The 22,189-nt window shown below is 39.2% G+C and overlaps 1 protein-coding gene across 2 annotated transcripts in view; it reads right to left on the bottom strand.

Annotated features, from left to right (window-relative positions):
- Positions 1 to 22,189, bottom strand: part of LOC149315027 (echinoderm microtubule-associated protein-like 5) — a 139,124-nt gene that overhangs the window by 16,889 nt on the left and 100,046 nt on the right. The window contains exons 26-30 of one of the 2 annotated variants that reach the window (XM_089522366.1): positions 20,401 to 20,602; positions 19,653 to 19,779; positions 15,023 to 15,037; positions 672 to 750; positions 143 to 272 (exon numbers count right to left, since the gene is read on the bottom strand). In XM_089522366.1, the coding sequence (XP_089378492.1) occupies positions 143 to 272; positions 672 to 750; positions 15,023 to 15,037; positions 19,653 to 19,779; positions 20,401 to 20,602 (553 nt within the window). Of the gene's footprint in view, positions 1 to 142; positions 273 to 671; positions 751 to 15,022; positions 15,038 to 19,652; positions 19,807 to 20,400; positions 20,603 to 22,189 lie in introns of both variants that reach the window. The other variant, XM_089522365.1, reaches the window with a different exon arrangement.

The following is a 22,189-nucleotide window of genomic DNA, read 5'->3' on the forward strand; positions in this document are numbered from 1 at the left end:
AAAATACGGTATAGTATTTAAATCACACTATTTATGTGGTGGGTGAGGAACAGAAAAAAATCACTATTGGTACAGGAGAGAAATATTAATAATTTTCTGCACAATAAACTTTGGTATTTTAAAAGATATTTCCGTTTCCTACCTGTTGCCACATTATACAGAATCCCAACAGATGCAGTGTGATAAATTATGTCAGCACCGTCATTCAAATAGTGCACATTGTTCCTGCCATCTTTACCTCGATATCCAAACACCAGCTCCAGCACTAGATCCTATGAAAATAGTTTTATAATTGTCTTAAAGCTGCCTTGTGAATAGAGGCTACTTCATGGATTTATCTTTAAAAATGAAATGCGTTTGAATTTTAAAAATAAGGACTTAAAACATTAAGAGTCCCATAATCTACATCACCACTCCACTACTCAGCCCACTCCACTACTCAGCTTTGACTCCATAGTGTCTTGTCATTCTGCCAATCTGTCTGAGCTGTTGGAAGCTCCTTTCAAATAGATACAACATAAATTACATATAAGATATCTGCTTTACCCTTTATTTTTCCTGCTTGTCAAAGGTGAGTCTCACACATGTGTTTAAAATGCTCTTTAATGAGATATACATTATAACCCCATGTGGTTTGCTAAAATGATCCAAAGAGTTGCAGTTTTATTTACCTCTATGGGTCTCTTTTTTTTCCCAATGTTATTTGTCTGAAGTTTTTCAGGCTGAGGCAATGCCCTACTAACTGGTGGTCTGAAACAAAGAACTGTGAATAAGAAAAGGTTGTCCGTCACCCATTCAGTACTAAAACAACAACATCTGAACTGTCACCTGCAGAGAGAAAACTATTAACAGTTAACAACTAAATATTACAAATACCTGTAAAAGGGGACTTAATTTTACAATTATATTCCTTTTGGCTAATGTTTTATATTTCCATAATATAGAAAGTATTGATTCAGTCACAGATATAAATAAACTTAATAACTCCAGTGTTCTTTAACATTTTTTATCTTGGCTGTTAGCATTTTTTCAGCATCAAAATATCTTTCCTGGCAAATAGAGCCTTGTTCTTTCTAGCTCTCAGGTCTCTTTAAAAAAAAAATCCCTTGTTTTCTCCTACCTTTGTTCTACTGTCAGTAATTTACTTAGTTCTCTGACTCAGAGACAACTAAGGGGCTTTCCAAACTGCCTCAAAGGGGTGGGTTAGAGGTGCCTAGTTTTCCTCGGGAGGGACACGGCAGCACTCAATTCACGTGGCATCCCTCCAAACAAAAACAAAACAAAACAAAACAAAAAAAACCTGGAAAAAACGGGTTCTTCTTGGCACATGGGAACGACGTCATCAGAGTGCCACTGGCGCACTGTGACACTTCCTGGATGCAAGCGCGGCACCCAGAGGTGCGGACGTGGTGCCATGCTTGCATTATGCATGCATGCCCCGTATGGACGACACCGTGTAAAGATGGCACTGTCCATATGTTCTAGGGTTCCGGACCATGCGGATGCCAAATGCTACGGAACCCTAGAATTAGCCCCAGGCTACTGAAAATCGGCGGTCTGTACTGGGTCTAAGACTCAACAACTAAGTAATCCTTTCAGGAAAAAATAGTTGTTATAATACACACATTATAGATATGTACTTTCTCATTTAAAATACATTAAGACATCATTTTCCAAGATTTTAAAGAAAGAACCACAGAATTAAGACATTCTGAGAAGCACAGGCTAGGAATAAACATACAGATGGCAAGCATCACCACCCCTTACTGTACTACATAATGATGCCTGAGACCAATGGCAATGTATGAAGCTGCAATATGGAGAAGGATGACTATCTGATGACAAGTGACCATGACTTTTTCTCAGGGTTAGAAGCCTTTTGGATGAGGATTCAGTCTGCATACTGTCACCAAGCTTATGGTGATGGAGAAGATCCCAGAAATTTACCTAATCTCTGCTAAACATACCTGCTTTGATGACATGATTCAGGGCACAAAGAAATATAACAGGGGCAAAGAAGCACAATATTTGGAGAGTAAGATAAGATTGTCTTCTTACTTTGCCAGATAAAATTGTTCCACATCAGGACTACATTGTTAGTATTATAGTAAAATCTTATATATGTCTACTTAGAAGTAAATTCCATTGTGTACAGGATTGCAGCTATAGTCTACAATGGCCTCAGACAGATGGCCTGAAAGGGCTGCTGTTGGGCCAATCTGGGGGCAGGGCATGCACATTACACACACCTCCAGATCACAGCCCAAAACCAGCCACAAAAGGAGTGGTTTCTTACCATTCCTTTTTACAGCCTGTTGAGGAGCATAGTGGAGGGCACCCTCAGGACTACGGTCTTTGGTTGCTGCAGTCCCAGAGCAATCAGGGTGGGAGTAGCCTCTGGCCGCTCCTTTAGCCTCATCTGCATCGCCCCAATGTCTACAAAAGTTCCATGATAATTTATGGACTGGCATTTCAAGAGTGAGGAAGAAAGGCTAGCGATTAGAAGATATTCCAGGGAATCTACTTGGTTCTCTTCTGCTTAATGAAGAAGACAGGATGGGAAAAAAGAAAGGAGGGTTATAGTTGAATGGCAGTGATGTCTGAATCCCATGTAACATTCAGTAAATGAGGTAAGACAAGGGTAAAAGTCTGCTTTAGAACCACTCTAAGAAAGATCTCTGTCTGCATATCAATGCCAGTGGTGGGTAGTAGTTCCACTCTGACTGAGGGCCTGTATGAACAGGCCAAAATACTGAGGTCTGCAGTAGTGAAACCACTGAATTTTAGTCTGAACTTTAAAAGAGCCTTTCAACAGTTTTTTGTGGGTTTTTCAGGCTATGTGACCATGTTCTAGAAGAGTTTATTCTTGATGTTTTGCCAGCATCTGTGGCTGGCATCTTCAGAGCCTTTCAACATCTTGAATCTATTTTGGAGATAGGGTTCAGAATCTTGGCTAGCTCATTTAAAGTTTGGGCCAGAAACCTGAAGCAGAATTACCGACCACAAAGCCACCAGTTGTTACTGATCAAAGTAATTAAAATCTACAGTTTACTCTCCATTAAGAAAATTGTAATGAATGAGTAATGCAGGTATGTCTCAAATTATGGAAAGTGCATAGATTTATAATGTATGAGAATTTGGGTAGCCAAATCTGTACCACTTGTGCACAACGGGGGGGGGGGGGGGAGGGGGATCAGCCTACCTCGTATGAATCTGATGGTTGCAAAATGTTGAAAAAATCAGCATGGAAAAAGTCCTAAAGTTGCTGAAAGATCTCCAAACTGCTCCATAAAAAATCAATACATAGAACTGTGAATGGATAAGAGGAAAACAATAGTGTCAACCAGCCAGGAGGGTGCAACAGAATGGAGTGGCTGGAACGTGGACACATTCCTGTTCACACTGAAGAGCCATTTTTAAATGTCCTGAGCTTCAGAACTGAGAGCTACCTACAGTGAGAAATTCAAGACTTTTGTGTATCTTGAACTAAGTACCTTTATGTCACCCCTTACCTTACACCAATTCACAAGGCAGTAAAGAAAAAGGGGTCTCCCCCCCCCCCCCCAATTTACAGGTTGGGGGTTGGTCTGAAACTGAGAGAGTACTTATTCTTTCAGTATTGTCCATTACTTTTATTTTCACATTGCTGGGAGTTTGTGGGGGAGAGTAGTGTATTAAAATCTGTCCAAACAGAAAAAAGTGAGATCTCTCACTACAGAAAACCTCACTTATTACTGGTTGGTATTTCCTGCAAATGTTTTCAGGCCACATGGATCTGTCTAGCCAGCAGAGAGATGGAAAGACGAACAAAGCTGTGTAGGCACTTTGGCCAATAAACACTCAATTTCATAACGCTGTAACAATTGGCCAATCAGAAATTCCATTTGTGTCCTTACACACTACTGGTCCTGGAGACCTAATTCAAATTTAGAGAAGAGAGATTCTAAGAATCAGTTCCTTCGATGCTGCTGGTGTGGTGAACAAAAAGGAATGGAGGAAAAAGAGCAGGAACACTAGGGGTGAGTGGAGCTACAGCCAAAAAGTCTTCCCTAGTGATTGTAGAAGCTTCCAAATGTCTCTGCACAGGAAAACCCATTTGTGTGATTCACAGAGACCATGACGAAGAACCACAGTTGTTTAAAAAAGGATTTTTTTTGTTGTGAAATTTATTCTGGAATGAAATGAACTCCGCTTCTGTGTAGGATTAAAATATTTGTTTGTCCTGCCACTTGCCTCTGAATGTTCCATAAAAGGATGACTGGCAATTTTTCCATTTGTTCCCCCCGCCCTCTAAATTGTTATACTTCTACTGCAGATTGGAGAGGTATGCTCAGCAACTGTAATCTATACTAGCATGCAATGTTGGCCGCCATTAGAGTTAAGAACCAGGGCTTCCTGTCCTCTCAAATCTCCTCCCAGGAGGAAACAAAGCATTCATGTACTTGTAGAATCTTCATGCTATATTGACTTGTATGTAGACTGTCTGTCCGTTTTAGAATGGGGACTGGGAACATCTGTGTGCAGGCCATATAGCTGTATGTTAAAAGACATTTGATCTTTAACTCTGAAGAATCATAGAATCATAGTGTTGGAAGAGGACACAAAGGCTATCCAGTCCAACCTCCTGCCACACAGGAATTTTCAATCAAAGCATACCTGTCAGAACTCCCCTGCATTCATATATTCATTTGTCATTTATATATTCATTTGGGGATTCTGTCAGAGGGATTATTAGTTTAGGGTTTTGTTTAGATATTATTTGATTAAGGACATAATGGGTTTGATATATATTGGTTAGTTAGAATGTACTAGAAGATGATAGATAGATGGCTAGCTTCTGTGCTTGCTTATTAGGATTGGAATGTTACAATGTTAGGGAGTTACCCAGCCAGGCAGAGACTGCTCTTGTGTTGGGAGGGGTGAGTTAAACCTTAGGAGTTAATGCTACTACTTATAGGCTGTTATAGTAATATGTTCATGATGTTAATATATGTTGTTGTTATGCTTTATATGCTGCCATGTATGTTGGGTTGTGGGTTGATGGGATATATAACCATTCTTACATATACTCATAGGTTGTTAAGGTTTTATAATACTTAGTTCAGTAGTGAGGGATGTCTGGGTTTCAAGGCCACAGGTGCAAGGAGGAGATAACGCTTGGTGAGAACTTAATTGTTTTGAGAACAGGCCAGAGAGCCCGGACGAGAGGACACTACGTCATCGGGGTGGAGATTCCTCACTGCGCGGGAAAGACTGATCCAATTAATTAACTTTATTGCTTTATGGGGGTGGGTCTGTTCGTGGGACTATATAACCCATCTGTAACTATGTATCTTCATTCCTGACAAAGAAGTCACTTCTGTTGCCTATACCTTTACCTTTCAATAAAGCTGTTACTTTTTAGAAGCACAGCCTCTTGTTGTTTGGGGGTGGCAATTGGGAGCCTGACAATACCCGACAGATGGCCATCCAGCTTCTGTTTAAAGACCTTCAAGGATTGCCAGATATATAACTAAATTATATTGTTTAAAAAGGGCAATGTTCTTCTCTGTATTAACTATTACAAAGCCTATTAAAGAGATGCCAAGAGATAAAGTTTCAGTCCTTACCAAAATGTAACATTCCAATGACCTTGCAGTGTAATGCAATAAATGTAGGGTGTCTTACATGCAGTGCAATGTAATGAGATGAAAACAAGCACCCAGACATCAACATATCTGTGTTTCTCCCTAAGGGGACTGTATATATTTGTATATCCAGGAATACATATAATAAATAGCACATTCATTTCCCATATAATTATCCTGAGATTCCAAGCCTTAAAAATGCTTAAATGAAGTGATGATGTTAACTCGGCATATCATAATCTGAGCACTCTGAAGGCCAGAAGGTGGCCATGGTACTGTAAACAAAATCCAGAATAGTGGACAAGTGGCAAGGATAATCATCTAGGAAATAGGAGTGGAGAATCAGGCCTATTTCAGTATTAATAAATTTACTGTAACTGTTAATTTTTAACAAATAAGTATGTGCAATAGGACAGTTACTTTCATAGTAGATCTCATTATTCTTGTTTAAAAATGGTTCAAATTTTATGATTTCCTCCATTCAGCAATAATTACTGTCTCATAGATTATGGTAAAGGATAGGAGTGAAAATAGTGGATTGTTATTTCTTGAATTAAGATTAATTTCTTTTCACTTATTTAACTTCTAGAGATTTGCGGAAGGGGATTTGGGAATTTCTCATTTGATTAGTCCAAGTAATAAATAACAACCATATCTCCAAACTGGGATGTAGATTTGCATCTCACTTAACAGGATGGATGGGAAGATGAGCATTTACATGTTTCTTCTTTCATTCACACTTAACTTTATGAAAAATTCTAGCAAACTAAAAATCAAGTTTTCTGAGCAGAGTGGATTTCCCCAAACCCAGCCGCTTCCATGAAACCAGGAAGCAATACACATTAACTGGACTGTGGCTTCATTTCACTACTGTAGTAATTTGCTAGTAATTAATTAGTATGTCTTGACAACTAGTACATTCTTTAAAGTCATCTGAAAGACCAAACAGACTATGGACAGGCTCCTCATTTAAGGACATAGGATCAGATAAGCATTGTTTGTTTGTTTGTAAGTACTGTAAGAGTAAGGTTGTGACTATCAATAAAAGGCTTGCCATTCATGGCCTCTCTCCAAAGGGTTTATGACTTTTGGGTTCTGCCCTATTAGCTTCTGGATGCTCTGTGTGGTTTCCCATTTGTGTTTCTGCCAGCATAGGGGAATGCCAACCACCCCAAGGTGTCCCCAGCATTTCAGTCTTTCCCTGTTTGCTGTTTCATGGACTGTGTTACTCTTATTGTAGCATATGCAAGTTGCTTTTTTTTTTTTTTTTGCAACCTGGCTTCTTATAGACACCCCCCCCCCCTCTTTTAACAGGAGCTATTTTCCTGAACAACATCTATTCCATGGTAAGAAAAGTCGACCGAAGACAATACTGTAGAAGACTACGGATGTATTAAAACTGATTAAAAGGAATTAAATGTGATTTTAGAAATAAGTAACACAAGTGAATGTTAGGATCCGCACACAATTTTATTATTACAAATCATGCGTGTGTAAAGATAAAGAAAGATGATCTAGTTTAACCTTAACGCTCACTGTTGCTTTTTCCAACCAGTTCATCAAAATTAGTTTATAGACAGTTGTTTATTTCTAGTTATCATTACTACATACTGTTGGCATGTCTTGGTAGTATTAAAATATGTTATCAGTTGTCTTGAGCATTTTAAATTAGAATAGATTTTTTAATCTATTAGCATTCCGATTTCTAAGAATAGCAGCTATCTCCGCAAACTTTTGTATAAACAGGCACCAAAAAAAAAGCAGCTGGAAAGTTACTAAAACAATACGTACTATGTCTGATGTACTCCACTGAGTTTCTTTGTTCTTTTCAAAGCATGATTCTAAATTGTACTGCAATAGTGTCTCAGTGTATGTGGTTGTGTGTGTTCACAACTATACTAGAATTTAACATATTCTTGCAATGTATTGTCACTATAAACAGACATACTTTCAAACATGAATACATGTCAAGCATGTTTGGAGTATTAGTATATTCTTGCAAACGTGAAATACAAATATACTTTCAAATGAGTTTCGAGTATTAGTATATGTTTCTGAGAAGTAGTTTGGAAGAGGTGAAAGCAATGTTGTACATGTGAAATTTCTTCACATAAATTAAGAGTATCCATTTCTCCCCCTCTTACAATGTCCAACGATTAATGATTTGGAAACTGACACACCATAGTCAAAATTAATATATAATTCACAGGTGATGCACAACATTATTTATGAAGAAAGGATTGAGTTTTGTGTCTTTGAATAGGGAAAATTATGAACATTCCTAAGTTTTAAAAAAGGATTCATGTTAGACTGCTGCAGTACAGTTGACAAAGGGTTAGGAGATGATTATGTGATCCAGGCCCTACAGCACCTTAAAATTAATTGCATTTATTATTGTATAAATATAAGAATACTAATTAAGGATACTCAATATGACAAAAAATTTACATGGAATTTTAACGATATGTTACATTTCACAAACACCTACATTCAGTCTATTGGGTCTAATGATAAAACAGGTTGTAAAGTCAAAGGCTTTCATGGCCGGCATCCATAGTTTTTTGTGGGTTTTTTGGGCTATGTGGCCATGTTCTAGCAGAGTTTCTTTCTGATGTTTCGCCAGCATCTGCGGCTGGCATCTTGAGAGAAGATGCCAGCCACAGATGCTGGCAAAACATCAGAAAGAAACTCTGCTAGAACATGGCCACATAGCCTGAAAAACCCACAAAAAACTATAAAACAGGTTGCACACACATGCCCTATTAATTAAAAAAAATCCTTCCTACATGAAACTAAAGCACAGATAGTACTATGTATGTAACAATACATAGACAAATTAAAGTACCTGCATGTTATTGATATAGATTTTATTATTTTTACCCTGGGCACAAGTTTTCACTATCTACCTTCTAAATAACACCGTGCAGCAGGAGTTTAAATTAATTAGCACTATAATGGGAAAAATCCTCAAAAGAACACCATTATGACAAGATCCCTAAGAAATGAATGAATTTCACATGCTAGTTCTTTTTATTTTATGTGTTCAATATTTTAAAAAAATATTTTTTAAAACCTGTCAAATTCACCAGAGGAAAAGAAAATCACTTGGAGTGTCTGACTTTGCCTATCTAAATATGTACAGAAAATGGTATGGGAACAGGTCAGTTGTTAGTTGAATCAAGGATACATTTTTTAGTGACAGCAAAATGACAAGACAATTTTGTGTGGTGATGAAGATGATGGTGAAATATGGGATATGCATTATCAAAGTAAAAACATTACCTGGAACCTCTTTTCAGCAGCAGATAAGAGAAAGAGAACGATTACTTATTCCAGTTTGGCTAAAAACCAACTAATCACTGAACTGTGTTTGAAAGGTTCAAAAAAGCAATCTTCTTTTGGAAATATCCAAATATAAAGATAAGATATAAAATGTATGGGTAAAGGGGATTGTACATTGTACTGAAGTACATGTTTTATAAGAGTACAAGGTTCTACTATTATATTACCATTGTATGTTTTTTACATGTATCTGACAAGCAAGTGAAGGTGGTAGCAGAAATTATTAAGAGCAGGAAGTAGGTAATCATAATAATTATTTACAAGGCCATAATATGAAAATAAAGACACTGCCAGGCATTGTGGAAGGTTGGGTGGGTGAGGAGAAAAATATTTGTATTATTTAATAGTGAAGACCTTTCTTTACATTAGGAAATTTTGATACATATTATAGGAAAATAATTCTTTCAGTTTTTTTGGAAAGGAAAGACAGCAAAAAATAATTTGAAATTGAACTTTCACACAACTATCTATGCCATTATTTCAAAGCAGAATTATGGAAGTCATTTAGTTATTGATATCATTGTTAAGGTAAATAGGTTACCTATTTATTGCTCCAAACAAAACACAGACCTGTATCCAGTTCCCAGGATAGGTCCACCAAAGAGACTAAAGCTACCCCCAGTTCTGAAAAGCAGCTACAGGTACGCCTGTTGGCTCTGGGAAAACCTCCAAGTGGTTTTCAGTACCACTGACCAACATATCCTTTGAGGATGCCTTAATGTAGTGATGTCCAAACTGGCCTTCCAGGTGTTTGAACTTCAGCTCCCAGCATCCCAGACCATTGGCCAAGGTGGCTGAGGCTTCTGGGAGCTGAAGTCCCAAAGCACCTGGAGGGCCAGAATTTGGACATCGCTGCCTTAATGGGATGGGACCAGGAGGCACTGTTTTACAGTGGCTTAATTCCTTCTTGGAGGGGTGAACCCAAGAAAGTGGCACTAGGCAATACCTTTTCTGCTCCTTGGCTGCTGGCCTTCAGGCCTTGGTTCTGTCCTCCAGGCTATTTAACATACATGGAATATCTGGGTGCCTTGAAGAGTGTTCAGAAACTTCAACTGGTTCAAAGAGTGACACTCAGTGATTACATTCCATTTGAATTACTATAACACCATCTTCATGGACCTGCCTTTGGAAACTGAAGTTGGAAACTTCAGCAAGTCCAAAATGATGTATTCAAACTCCAGATTGCTGATCTGAGCTTGTTACACAGAATGCCTAACTGTCTTCTTGCAAGAGTTCTATTTCTAGGCATGATTCAAGGTGCTGGTTATGACATATAAAACCCTATAGGGATTGGGTTCAAATTATCTGAAGCACCATATTCTTTCATATGACCCTGTCCACAACTTGAAATCCTCAGAGGAGGCCCTTCTTCCCATCTCCAGTCCCTCCATGATATATCTGGTGGGAATATAAGTCAAAAACTTCCCAGTGGCTGCTCCCACATTTTGGAAGTTCCCTTCTAGAGAGGCTAGACTAGTGCCTTCTTTACAATGCTTTCATAGGTAGGTGAATATTTTTTGTTTTGACACGCCTTTGAGAACTGATTGCTCAGGGGGAAAGGGTCTCTAATAATGTGTTGTGTTGCCTATATTTGTTGCAGTTTGTTTTAAAGAGTTATACATTTATTATTATTATTATTATTATTATTATTATTATTAACCTTTATTTATAAAGCGCTGTAAATTTACACAGCGCTGTACATACAATCTTTTTAATTAGATGGTTCCCTGCCCTCAGGCTTACAATCTAAAAAGACACGACACAAAAGGAGAAGGGAGTGGTGGGGGGAAGGGGATGAGGTCCAGCAGTTCTTCTCTACCTCCGAGGCCTGGACCAAGGGAGATGGACTGGAGGGAGAACTTGGCTTCTTGGAGCTAGCCTGCCTCTCTCTCCCTCAAGATGGTGGCTGAAGGGAGGGTTTTTCTTCTTCCAGGCAGGCCTGGAAGTGTTTTAATCCTATTGCCAGTTTAAATGTATGAAGTTTGGTCTTATCTTTATTTGCTTTAACATTTGCAAGCCAACCTGAGTTCCAGGAAGCAGAAGAAGGCAGTACAGAAATAAATAAATAAATAAATAAATAAATAAATAAATAAATAAATAAATGAGCACTCTTGATGCCATCGATTCTCTGCCTTACCCTATGAATGATTGTATTCGTATAATTGCATTACTTGTTTTTATCTATTTTTATGAGATGTTTTAAATAGTTTTATAGTCTGTAAACCGTTTTGATCTAGGGAAAAACAGTATACAAATAAAATTTATTATTATTATTATTATTATTTATTAAATAAGTAAATAAATAAATAAATAAATAAATAAATAAATAAATAATCTGCCTGGAACCACTCATGTGTGACACATGTCATTTCAATGCTCCTATCTGCAGTTTCTATGTCTGTATCTGTGAGTATACCTGCATGCACACATTCATATAAAGATGCAACTTCCATCCCCACAGGACCAGGACAGACAGGTTAAATAAGGTGGCCGCTTCAGGGGTGTGGTATTCAGGAGCATGTCCCAAAGCAGCTGGAAGCTGCTCTGATATCGACTGAGGCAGCCTGAAGCCACCAGAAAAAAGAATGGCAAAACTGCTCCTGCCAGTGGCCCATTTGGGAGTAGACCGATTGGTTGCCACAGCCCCAGAGTGACTGGTGTGGGAGTGGCCTCTGGTCTCTCCTTTTGGCCCGTCTGCTTCACCCCAAGTCAACATAAGTGCCTTTCTCATGGCCAAAGAAACTGAACATTTCTGTTGTGTTGACTATGATTCTATTCTCTTACCAACAGAGAGCCCACAGCTTCATCAAAAGTAAATATTATTAAATTATATGATGACTGGGTAACTTGAGCTACTAAAGCTACTTCTTGCATCCTGATGATTGTAAAGGTGGAACTGTCAGAGCAGACTGATATATAACTATGTGGATAAATTCAGGAACTTAACAAACATGTGTTCTAATACCACCAATATACTGAAGACCAGCTCCCATAATACATATTTCTGAGAACAGAAGAAAGCACAAAAGGAATTACAGAGTTCTCTCCAGAGTGTTACAGCTAGTTCTAGTCGCTAGACTTTAGGCAGTAAACAAACACCAGCTCCTCAGCATGGTGTTTGCTACAACATTGTCCCTCTGTCTTGGTATGTTCTGTAGCAATGGGGGTGGCAAACTATGCATGTACAAAGTTACAGGTACTCATTTTACTATTTTTACTTAAAAGTACTGTATAGACTATTTTTTCTGCAACAAGCCACCCAGGCCCAAATAGTTGTATTTAGCATCACATCAGCAGACGCAAACTTCATTTTATTTCTGCAGTAATAAAGGTGCTATTATCTGAGTTTAAAATATAGAAGTGCTTTCTTTCTTTCTTTCTTTCTTTCTTTTAATCAGAGTTAACAAACAGCATTGCATGAGTTTGTCTGATATTGCCTTCAAAATCAGTATGTATGTACAAATGTACCCTTGTAAAGAAAAGCATGTACCCTTGTAAAGAAAAGTAACATTTATGGTGTACTTCACAACTTAAATATACAGTTCCATCTAACCGACTGCTTCAAATATAGTTCAAGGTCTAAAATTACTTAGCTGCACCACTGTCTCAGAACTATCTATTGCTTAGTTACAAAACCTCCTATTGCTCATAACATGACCAGTTATTCCTCTGTAAATAGCCTTAATATATCGTCTTATAAAAGAAAAGAAAAGAAATCACAATAAAAACTAGGAGGGACTTTTTAGTTTTGATGTTATTGAACATCACTTGTGCTATGGGACAGCCACTTCCACTTCTTCTCTGTACTTCTACAGAGCTACTTGGGAAGACATGTAGACAGGGAGCAAAGGGGAAGTTGGGGATTTGTTCCACCAATGGCATTCATACACTGGCAGATTGGCACCCATATTAATTAAAATATAGCTCTTCAAATCAAATTCTGATGACCTACTTGTGGTACTAGTTCCAGGTCTATTCTCCACCAGTATTAGTCCTGTACAGATGGGCAGGAAGGGGTGGTGAGATGCTGATCCTTTCTGCTCTGGACCAGTGGCACAGAAAAAGCATGCTGCGGCACCAATCCGGCCTCCGCAGAGCACAAAAAGGAGCTGGTTTTTCCGGCTTCTTTTTGTGCCCATGAAGGGGTGCCATAGCTGCTGTCACGCAGCTTGATGATGCCCCTTTGGCGCTGCACCATTTGGCCACTGTGCCAAAGTGGCATCATCATGGCGCGCACCGTCTGAATGGGCATGTGCCAAGGGCTTTGAGCATGGGGATGCTCAGCCCTCACCCCGCCCGCAAGACAGCGTTTTTCACCCATCTGTATCTAGTATCTTAGTATCTAGCAATTTTCTTAAAGCAAATCCAGACAGACACCAAAGCAAATCTGGATATTAAATATCCTCACATTTTGAGCAATTTGGTCCTTTCTGTTACTTCTGGATGTGTATTATCTGAACAACTCTGGATACTTTTCCAAGGATCTAATAAGAAATGAAAACTCTTAATAGGCTTTTAATAACAATTAGACACTTAACTGTGCAATTTTGAAATTTTCAACTTTTATTGGTAAAATAAGTCAATTTTGTGAACTGTAACTACATTTTTGAGATCAAAAAAAGAGAAGTTCTGCCTGATACATTGGCACATTACAGAGCTGCAAATCAGGTCAATTTTGGTAAACATACAGAATATGTCAACCCAAACGTATAATATAGTAAACATATTAGCTTGGAGAACTGAAAGTAGGTTACAGTAATGTTAGCAAGATCTAAATGTTAGTGTGTAAAGGAGAAAAACCCCTAAATGATGTGAAATGTGTGATAACACTTGCATAAATTTAACTTTTTAAAAAAACCACCCCGCCATGGAGGAGCAATTAATTATAAGGCTATGGCACAGAAGGGAAGGGTTAAAGCTTTTCTTCCTCTGCTTTTCTGGGGGAAAATCACTACCCACACTGACCTGCTATTTATTTTGCAGAGAAATCTGCAAGGGTGTCCACGACAGTCTTTCTTCTAGGACCAATAGCAACTTTGGAGACAGGCATTATTTTGTCAGGAAATCAGAAAGGGAGAGAATAAAATTCCTTCATTCTTTGCCATTGCCTTCACTCCAAGTGCACCCCCATACATGTTCTCCCTACCACAACCACCACCATTAAAGATGCACAAATGTGTCACACACTTGCTATATTGTCTAGTTTGGTCATAGAAGCAGATCTTTTCCTACTGCACTCTCATTGGGGTAGTTCCCTAACTAGCTAAATTGGGAAATGGAAACGTACTAAGTATGGGGTGTATCACCTCTTGATTACTATCCTGTTTAGTGCTGAGCACTGAACTAACATCTATTTAGAACAGGTATAAGCATTCTTGGACACAAGAATTATGTCAGATCTGTACCTCTCCTTCTCCACTAGGTCTTGTTGGTTCTAATTTAGGGCTCAATTTGAAAAAGTTGGCAGTCAAAGCAAAGCTTAAATATCCTTTTGGCAATGAATGGGGAGATTTTCCAGCTGTGGCAGCACACTATCTTACTCATCATCCCCCACAAGTCAGATGACATCAGACAGTATGCCCTCCTTCTTAAAGCATTTCTTCCAACCAAAAGACCGACTCTCGCTCAGTTTCACAGTGGCCACTAACACATTGCATTTCTGTGCACAGACAAGGGGATTCCTCAGTGTGGGGAAGTGCTTTTCTCTAGTGCCAAGTGGAGAAAATCTGCTCTTATATGCAAATATGATTGGAGATAAAATTGGTTGCTCCCAGCAATAAGAAAGACTGACCTTCCCTAGTTCTGAGAGAGCATGTAGTCATGGGAAGAATCCCCTCTAGGCAAGTTATGACCTGCAAGCCATAGGCTTCCCACTCCTGCCTTGGGTTCTTATCTGCAGAACTGTTTCCAGTTCCATAAATTGTTGTTGTTGTTTTATTTTCTTATATACTGCCTTTCTCCCAATATAGGGACTAAAAGTTACATTTTTCCAGCCAGGTCTGTATTTAAATACGCTTTATAAACAATCATTTATATTTTTAAAAAATGCTTACCTTACTACCCCTTGCCTTCACAGGAAGCATAAAATTAAGCAGGAATATTAAAATATGAACATTGTATATAAAAAATCTAGGGTAAAGAAAACTGAAATTAATTTCATGGACAAAATATTTGTCTCTAGCCTTCAATCATTCTAACAATGAAACATTTTGATCACCATGTATTTAATATCTTAATTCAACAGAATTATAGGGAAAATCCTCAGATGAAATATTTACATAAATATGAATGCACGTAACATAAACTTCATATTTCATTTTGAGTAGGCTCTATGTCAGATTCTTAGCTGGGTACAAAATATATGAAGGATATTTATGCATAAAATTCAATGTGCATCCATGTAATTATTCTGTGGAGAATAGGTCTCTACTTCTAAATAATTACATGGAGACACACTGAAGTCATACATTGGATTTTTTTAAGTTAATGTTTAAGACTATGTTTTTAGTATTTGAATATTCAAACCCGAGTTCAAAATGTAATCTGAGAATTTGCCAGTATTTAAAAACATTAAAATTGTTCATGCAATGTAAAGTGCAAGGACTCAGAAGCCCCATAAACAGGTTTCTAAAAGATCTAAAATAAAATGTGTTGTTGTTGTTGCTGCTGTGTGCCTTCCAATCATTTCTGATTTACGGCAACCCTAAGGGAAACCTATCACAGGGGTTTCTTGGCAAGATTTGTTCAGAAGAGGTTTGCCTTTGCTGAGGCTGAGAGAATATGATCTGCCCAAGGTCTCCCAATGAGCTTCCATGGGTGAGTAAAGATTCAAATCCTGGTCTACATCAATTGTATCTTCCAACACCGGTCTTCAAAACAAATATATTTAGTTCTTATAGAAACAACTGAACAAATCTTCTTCTAAAGGAGAACCAGATTCTGACTTTCATTCTAGTTGTCTGGGCTAATAATTTTGCCCACCTTTTCCAGCTTCCCTACTATTCTCTATTCTTGCTTTAGCCTCTTGTGGATGAGGAATTATCATATTATTATTACATGTATTTATTTATATCCCGCCTCAGAACTGGGACTCAGGACAGCTTAATGGTCCCTGAGCACTTTTGCATATGAAATAACCATCCTGTACTGTGGTATTTGGTAAATATCCTAAGCGCTATTTTAGTCTTGCTATGGAATCTTCCTCAAAACTCCATCCTTTCAGTTATGTTGGAGCCCTTCCCTTTAAAGGGCAGCTCACTTGGTTTCCTGCATCCATTTCTATTATCCATGCAAAATATTGCAGTACAGGGGAAAAGTGTCTCAGCCTTTGCACATATGTGTCCAGGGTTTTAGTTCTATCACCTTTGGTAGCACTTCTCTCTTGAGACAGGATGAATTATTATTTGGGTGCTGCCACCCCAAGAGTACATGACAATTTACATGGCATTGGCAATAACGATCAGTAGTGTCAGTACAGGTTCAGAGCTCCACTCAAAAGAATGTACACGGAGGTCTCCCACATGCAATAGGCCTGGCTTGCCACATTTTGTAATAAATAATACTAATGAAAGAACCACTCCCAAGAGACCATGAAGTCTAGAATCTAACATTACCTGACAGCACAACTGATCCTAGTGCTATTCATTGCTACATGTGAGGATGCAATACTGGAACTTGCTGTGAAGGCCTATTCTGAGTTGGTACAAAGGATACATCTGAAAAGAGTAGTCTGTGACCTCAACATGACCCAGAAGAGACAAGATCATGTGACCAGTATTTCTGAAAAGAGTGTGCCCTCCACTCCAATTCCATTGCCAAGCAGAAAGCACAAAACCAGGAGCAGAAGCATACTGGATATGAAGTACCTAGGCTTCCAAGAGGCAGTCATGTGAAGTACTGTGTGTCATCCTTAGAACTGCCATCAGCAACTGTGAAGGTTCTGCCAAAGGCTGTCTCCATCAAAACAATAGTGTCAAGTTCACAGTGCTTTGTGTTGACTCAAGTGGCAGTTCTTCGTATTTAGTGAGAGAAACAAAACACTGACATGGCTCTTGCCCTGATGGAGTATTCTATCTTTGCCTCAGTATGTGTGCCAAGTCATAAATTGTGGAGATGCATGCCTTAATTCAACAAGCTATAGTATATTTGGAACATTTTCTGCACAGAGAAGCAGTGTGAAAGTAAACAAATGTGAATGAACATTTGGCTCATTTTTCATATGCACCTTTAAGTATCACGTATACATCTCATGCATGTTATAATATCTCAGAAGAGTATGAGGGGTGAGTGAAGAAGTACAACACCAGTACTTGAGATCTATCAAATACTTTGTTGATTTGGGGGATGGAAGATGGGTACAGAATATGTCTATATCCCCCTAATACAAGATGGCCCTCTGGTCACATCCTTTTGGAGGGATAAGGAAGATAATGGGACAGACTCACCCATGGATAAGAGCAAAGTGAGACAAGTATGGCCTGCAGGCCACATATGGCTCCTGAAGTCTCCTTTAGCCTTCAGCAAGAATGCCACCAAAATGCATAGGCACAATTTTGTAGAAGTGCAGCTTATTGTCAAAAATCACAACAAACCCCACTAAGTGTTGCAGCTACCTTCCTCCCTCTTCTTTAATGATGGTCACAAATTCTCATGTTTTTTCATGCCTTCTCATCAAAACAAGGGAGAAGGTTGAGAAAAGTGGCAATGGTGAAAGCAGAGGGAGCATTTTGCTTCCCCTGATGATTTCCAGAAGTTTCAGCTTCCCTGAAAGTGCAAAGGGGATGACTGATCACTTATTCTCCAGCAAAGACAAGAAAAACAAGGTCTAGGGGAAAAAAGAAGGCTTTTTAAGCAAAGAAGCAATAGAAAAAGGGAGATATCAGAGCAGCAAAAAAGATCTGAAACCCATCCTTCCTTTTTAACTTACTTATTAAATAGACAAAAACCTCTATTTTTCCTGACCTTCCTTCTCCTCCTTTTTCAGCCAGCAAGTGCGCCTTCCCTTCTTGTAGGTGGCAAAGTAAGTGACACTGGTGGTTGGCAGAAAGGAGTAAGTGAGCAGTGTGAGCGTAAATGGTTGCTTTGCCACACTAAATGGTCAGGAGATGCCCACTCTCCTTGTTTACACTGGAGCTGTCTTTCAAAATTTGTTTCTGTGTTTCAGTTTCTCTCAGCTGGTTGTGCTGCTTAGCAATGATGTGCACATCCACCCTGCCTCCTGCAGAGGAACATCCGCTCCCAATATGGTGGCCTAAAGAGACATTTTGACATTTCTGTGGGAGTCTCTGCTGATTTCCAGATTCCTTCTGGGTAAGTAACTCCATTTTCTTTGCTTTAAAGCCAATTTTACTTTTCTTAACCTTTGAAACTGTGAGCGCCAATTGGCCTGACTTTTTCTTTCCCCTCGGTTGCATTTTAGTGTGCTTTAAAGAGATCTGAGAAGAACTCCCAGAACTGCTTTCTCTGATATAATGAACCCTCCATATCCACAGATTCTTTGTCAGATGCCATGGGATTAGAAAAAATGATCCAGAAAAGGCAGTAAAATAGAATAAACTTTTATATATATAAAAAAGTGACTAGAAGAGAGAGCTGAGACAAAAAAGTAAAAAGTAAAACAAGTTAAAAACTGCAAATTTCATTTGTGAAGCAGGAGGATAAGGAGAAAGAGTAAAAAGAAGCTGGAAGACTGCTGGGAAAGAAACAGCAAATGCCATTGATTTCAGAGCAGTTAGGAGCTCTTAGGGGAGGTCTTTAAACAGAGGCTTGATGGCCATCTGTCAGGGATGCTTTGATTGAGAGTTCCTGCATGGCGGGGGGGTTGGACTGGATGACCCTTGTAGTCTCTTCCAACTCTACAACTCTATGGCGCTTTACAGACCGCCCATTTGGGGCGGCCTGTAGGCGCTGCTTTTCCCGCCCGATCGGGACCTCAGCTTCCATAGCGGCAGCCTCCGAGGCCCCGATCCGCCTCTTTCCAGGCTGCAGGGAAGCGGCAAAAGGCCGCTTCCCCACGGCCTGGAAAGGGGTGTCCTTGGGGCTTCAAGTCCTAAGGACACCTGGTGGCGGCGGGGAGGAGATTCTCCTTTGCGCCGCTGGCGCAGCCATCTAAAGGCCATTTTGTACGTCCTGGAGACGTACTAGGGTTAGGTGCGTGCGTAAGGCACGCACTTTGCCTAACCCTAGTACGTCCCCAGGACATACTTTACGCCCGTCTATAACAGGCCTATGATTCTATAAAGAAGTCTGGAAGGTGGCCTTTTTCACAAATACTGGTCACATGATCTTATCCTTCCTGGGTAAGAAGGAAGACATAATAAATTCTTCTGAATGCCTTTAGAGAATCATCCAAAGCATTTCTAACTCAAGATGAATGTTCCTAGTTCATATGAAGTTAAACAGAAGTGTAATCAAGGACAATTGTTCAAAAATAAAAATAAAAATAAGTTCGCAACCTCTTTTGTAAATGCTACACATCCCTGCATTTGAAGGTCTGCCATTTCACTGTTGTGGGTTGTTCCTCCATTAGTCTAGATCATAACTATGGTACACCAGCGCTGTGTTCATTGTTGCTGTGGACAATTTAACACCAGGTAGCCAATTTCTGGTGACAAATGCATCCTCCCACCCTTTATTATAATATACTACAGAATTGCACATTGCCTCCCCAAAGTCTGAAGTTACCTTTCATCAACTGAAGGTTCTTTTTGCTGTAGGTGAGGCTTGACTCCAAACATAGGTCTGATGTTGGTTGATAAGGCTTTGATGGTATAATTAATTTCATTTTCTCTTGTAACATCACTGTCATAGCCTAGTAAAATATTTATAACCACAAGAACTATTGGAATGAAGAAACAGGTGAATTGTGTTATGTTATTTTATTTATATAAATGTTCTTCCTCCTAAACAGCAGAGACAACAAGACCGTGAGATGAGTTCAATGGAAACCTTTTAAAAATGGGAAGAATCCTTCTGTTCATAGAACTGCAAGCCAACCAAGTCTCCTGTTCACAGGAGGTTCAGGTTATTCACTCTCTTTCTATAGCCTCCCCTATGTCCACCTTCATGTGCCACAGGGTTTCTCAAGCCCCCAGAGTAATTGTTAGGGGGCATAGGAAGTTGTAGAGGGGGAGGGTGTGAAAATCATTTCCACACTTCAGGGACTGAAAACAGTCACTAAGTTCTGCTCGCAGATCTCTGCTTCAAATCCCTAATAAAAATACATGTCACAATAATTATGATTTACCTAATAGTTGAAAAAATAATTTAAAATACTAAACTAGTACAGTTTGGTGTTAAATTTCAATATGGGGAGATAAGTTATACAACAAAAGTTTTAGATTATAGAAATTATATATTTATAAAACTGCTGATTTTACAGGAAAAAAATTATTGCTGTTTACATTTCAGCCCTCTAAAAATGGTTACTTACCCCCATCTTCTTCGGAGTCAAGATCAGATTCTTCACTGTCACATTGTCTGCTTTCTCGGTGACCCTCCATCTCATGGGTCCACAGCATTAAGGATGTGTCTCCACCTCCAACACTGACTAATAAGCTGTCATCATGAGCCCAACGAACATTTGTTACATGTGTACTATGAGCCACGTACCTCTTAAACTTCCCATATTTTCCCTAAATGTGAAATATACAAAGAATACATGTTTTAATGAAGACTAAATAAATGTAAGCGTGCAAGAAAAAGAGCATTATTATGAGACTAGGTTTTTTTTTAAAAAAAGGCTTCAAGACATCTATTTCTGAAGTTAAAGCAGGGCTGGAAAATACATAAAAGGTTTCTACTGCTGGATAATATGTTATATAATATGCCACCTGCCTGGCCCCCAGCTTTTCTTAATTATGATGGAAGAGAACTTGAGGCTAGACCTCTTTTCTTTTTGCTGTCTTTCCATGGCCCTGCCTTCACAAGAATGTGGTGGATGGGAGAATGTTATAGAATCATAGAGTTGGAACAGACCACAAGGGCTATCCAATCCAACCCTCTGCCTTGCAAGAATACACAATTAAAGCACTTCCAAAAGATGTCCTTCCAGCCTCCGTTCCTTCTAAAGAAGGAGACTCCACCATACTCCAAGCCAGTGTGCTTACTGCTGAATAGCTCTAACTGTAAGGAAGTTTTTCCTGATGTTAGATGTCCTTTTCTAGCTAGAGTAAATATAACTGCAATTCACCCATGCTTGCATCCTGTCCAACACAAAACCGTTCACTGACTCAGACAAATACTATCCCTGGATTTTAAAACTCTTAATTTAAAAATTCTAGAGCAGTTTTGGTGCAAAATGATGTTTAGAAGAGTGGGAGCAATGTGATCTTAGTGTTGCAATACTGGCTGAATTATAGTTGGAAAAGCTACACCTTAGTAGTAGTATTTGTATGCAGCTAGTTTCAGGTTGATTCTTCAATTAAAAAGATTTTGGTAGTTGTCCTGAGAAAGACCTTTGCTTGAAGCTAGAGCCACTTTGAGTGGACAACTCCAAGAGGTTGAAGGCACCTCCATCTCCTGGATTCCCAGAGGGCCTTGCTCACAATTATTCAAGCAAGCTTTTAATATATAATCATGTCAGGGAGGCTTTTATATGGGATGTGTACTTTAGATGTTTAGATACAGGGCTAGCATGAAGAAAGAGGCTCCTCTCTCCTTAACTGTCATCCTTCGGCCTATGAATCATAGAATCATAGAGTTGGAAGAGACCGCACGGGCCATCCAGTCCAACCCCCTGCCATGCAGGAAATCCAAATCAAAGCATCCCCAGCAGATGGCAATCTAGCCTCTGCTTAAAGACCTCCAAGGAAGGAGACTCCACTACACTCCGAGGGAGTGTGTTCCACTGTCGAACAGCCCTTACTGTCAGGAAGTTCTTCCTAATGTTGAGGTGGAATCTCTTTTCCTGTAGCTTGCATCCATTGTTCTGGGTCCTGTTCTCTGGAGCAGCAGAAAACAAGCTTGCTCCCTCCTCAATATGACATCCTTTCAAATATTTAAACAGGGCTATCATACCACCTCTTAACCTTCTTTTCTCCAGGCTAAACATCCCCAGCTCCCTGAGTCATTCCTTATAGGGCAAGGTTTCGAGACCTTTCACCATTTTAGTCGCCCTCCTCTGGACACGCTCCAGTTTCTCAATCTCCTTTTTGAACTGTGGTGCCCAGAATTGGACACAATATTCCAGGTGGGGCCTGACCAAAGCAGAATACAGTGGC

This window comes from Sceloporus occidentalis, unplaced genomic scaffold (genome assembly GCF_023333645.1).
Source record: "Sceloporus occidentalis isolate IW3139 unplaced genomic scaffold, rSceOcc1.0.p SCAF_4, whole genome shotgun sequence".
Classification (NCBI taxonomy): Eukaryota; Metazoa; Chordata; class Lepidosauria; order Squamata; family Phrynosomatidae; genus Sceloporus; species Sceloporus occidentalis.